Source organism: Loa loa, assembly GCF_000183805.2.
Source record: "Loa loa unplaced genomic scaffold supercont3.805, whole genome shotgun sequence".
NCBI lineage: Eukaryota > Metazoa > Nematoda > Chromadorea > Rhabditida > Onchocercidae > Loa > Loa loa.
In genome coordinates this window covers 1-2,390 of record NW_018108985.1, presented here as the reverse complement: position 1 = coordinate 2,390, position 2,390 = coordinate 1, and the positions used below count along the sequence as shown (strand labels likewise).

The 2,390-nt window shown below is 24.1% G+C and overlaps 1 protein-coding gene across 1 annotated transcript; it reads right to left on the bottom strand.

Moving 5' to 3' along the window:
• Positions 1-351, bottom strand: LOAG_14679 (hypothetical protein; the record flags this gene model as incomplete). The annotated part of the gene is made up of 1 exon (XM_003150172.1): positions 1-351. A coding segment is annotated over one exon (351 nt), but the record flags the coding sequence as incomplete, so codon positions are not given.
• Positions 352-2,390: the final 2,039 nt, after the last annotated feature.

Genomic DNA, 2,390 nt, shown 5'->3' with positions numbered 1-2,390 from the left:
GTAGTGTGTGTGTGTGTGTGTGTGTGTGTGTGTGTGTGTGTGTGTGTGTGTGTGTGTGGGTGGTAGGATGGATGTATAGATTATTCGTATGTATACACATGGTATATGTGGGTGTACATGCGCGGGTGGATAAATGTATGAGTAGGTGTGTGTGGGTGGTAGGATGGATGTATAGATCATTCGTATGTGTAAATATAGTATATGTGTGTGGGTGTATATGCGCAGGTGGATAAATGTATGAGTAGGTGTGTGTGTGTGGGTGGTAGGATGGATGTATGGATTATTCGTATATATATATATATAGATATAGATATATAAATATATACAAAATGTAATGGGTGTAATGAAGACAACAGCTGATGATGGAATAGAATGAAATGGATTTGAATGATAGTCGTCGGCTCGACAATAGGATGATATTAGTGGCGGTAGTGGTATTAGTAGTGATGTCAGTTAGTGTTGAATGGACATTTGCAAAAAAAAGATAGTAGAAAGAGCGAATTGAGAAGAAAATGGTTTTTGTAATACACCGTAAATGCACAATTAATCTTTCGTTGTGTTCCACTGAAAAAAAAATTTCAACAAATTAAATTTTACAACTTTTTTTTCGCCTTCTTTCAAATTTCACTTCAAAAATCAAAAATTTATTACAAAAATTTAAATATATGAGTGGGGGGAATTTTGATTTCAAAAATTAATCTAAAAATATGGGTGAAGGGAATTTTGATTTTAAATATTAATGTAAAGATATGAGTGAAGAGAATTTTGATTTCAAATATTAATGTAAATATATGGGTGGGAGGAACTTTGATTTAAATATTAATTTAAATATATGAATGGAGGGAATTTTGATTTCAAAAATTAGTCTAAAAATATGGGTGAAGGGAGTTTTGATTCCAAATATTAATTTAAATATATTAGTGAAGGGAATTTTGATGTAAAATACTTCATGCATATAAATATGCAGTGAAAAAGGTAAATAATTGTAATGTTAATTAATAAACATTATTAATTAGTAACGGTAATAAAAAAGAAAATAGTATTAGTGATAATAGGAAAAATGTTTAAATAAAGGATTATTTAACAATTAAAATAAATGAATGGTTTTTTTCTCATTTTCTTTAAAAAAAAAAAAAATTACAAAATAGAAAAGTAATTTTTTTACTATTGAAAAAAAAGAAATGCAAAATTATTAACAGGAAAAAGTATAAAAATAACATATAATAATAAATTGTATTATTAATAATCAATGAAATATAACAAAATAAGCTGAAATTTTAATTTTACATCGTTCGTGCTATTTTTAAATGCTTTAAATTTCGATCAATATTAAATTACTGTTTTTCGATAAAAATTTTCTTTTCTCCATTCTCCGGAAATCTTTTTTCCTTTTTCTTTTTTTTTTTCCTTCAAAAATTGCAAAAACTTCAGGAAGTGAAGAAAAAAAGGAGAAAACGATACGAATGGGACTTACGAAAATACCTAGTAAAATTATATTCAAAATTATATTTTTAATTTGAATTGAAAAAGAATGGAAAAAAATTATAAAATAATTTAAATTAGTTATAATTTAAAATGAAGACCACATTTTGTTTTATGATCCGATCAATGCATGCAATAAGAATTATTTTTGAATTAATTTCACCTATAAATTTATTCCATATAGATCATTTTTATGAATTCTAAATAGCAAAACTAAATTGTTTAATTAAGTATAGAATATTTCAAATTAATTAACTGTTGTAAATTTATGCTTCATTTTTGGTAATTTTATATATAAATCATTTTCATGAAAACGAAAAAAAATGATATTCTTATGGAAGATTTGATCAAATTTTACTAGAAACAAACAAAAAAAGTGTGATGTTTTAGAAAATTCGAGGAATTAATGTATTTTTATTACAATAACAACAATGGTAATAATAGAAATGATAAAAACCATAATAATTATAATTGTAGTTACTGTTATTATAATCATTATTAATAATAATACAATAATAATAATGATAATGGTATATATATATATATATATATATAAACGAATAATAACAACAATAAAATGAAATGCAGTGACGTTATTTCATTTTGAATGAAACGAAACAAAAAGTTAGAATGAAATGAAATCATTGAAATGTTTTGAAAAAGTTCCAGTTAAAATGAACAACTGACAATTTCGACGTCTTTCAAATTTATGCATTTCAAATTCACATGTTTTAAATTTAGAAAAAAACAAAATTAAACTTTTTACTTATATTTATAAAAATCTTAAAATTTCAAGCAATTTAAAGGAAAAGGAAAAAAAGTGATTCAAATTTTAAAAATATGATGGCAATAGTAATAATGAGCCAATAATGATAGTAATGTTAATAATAACAATGATAGTAACTAAT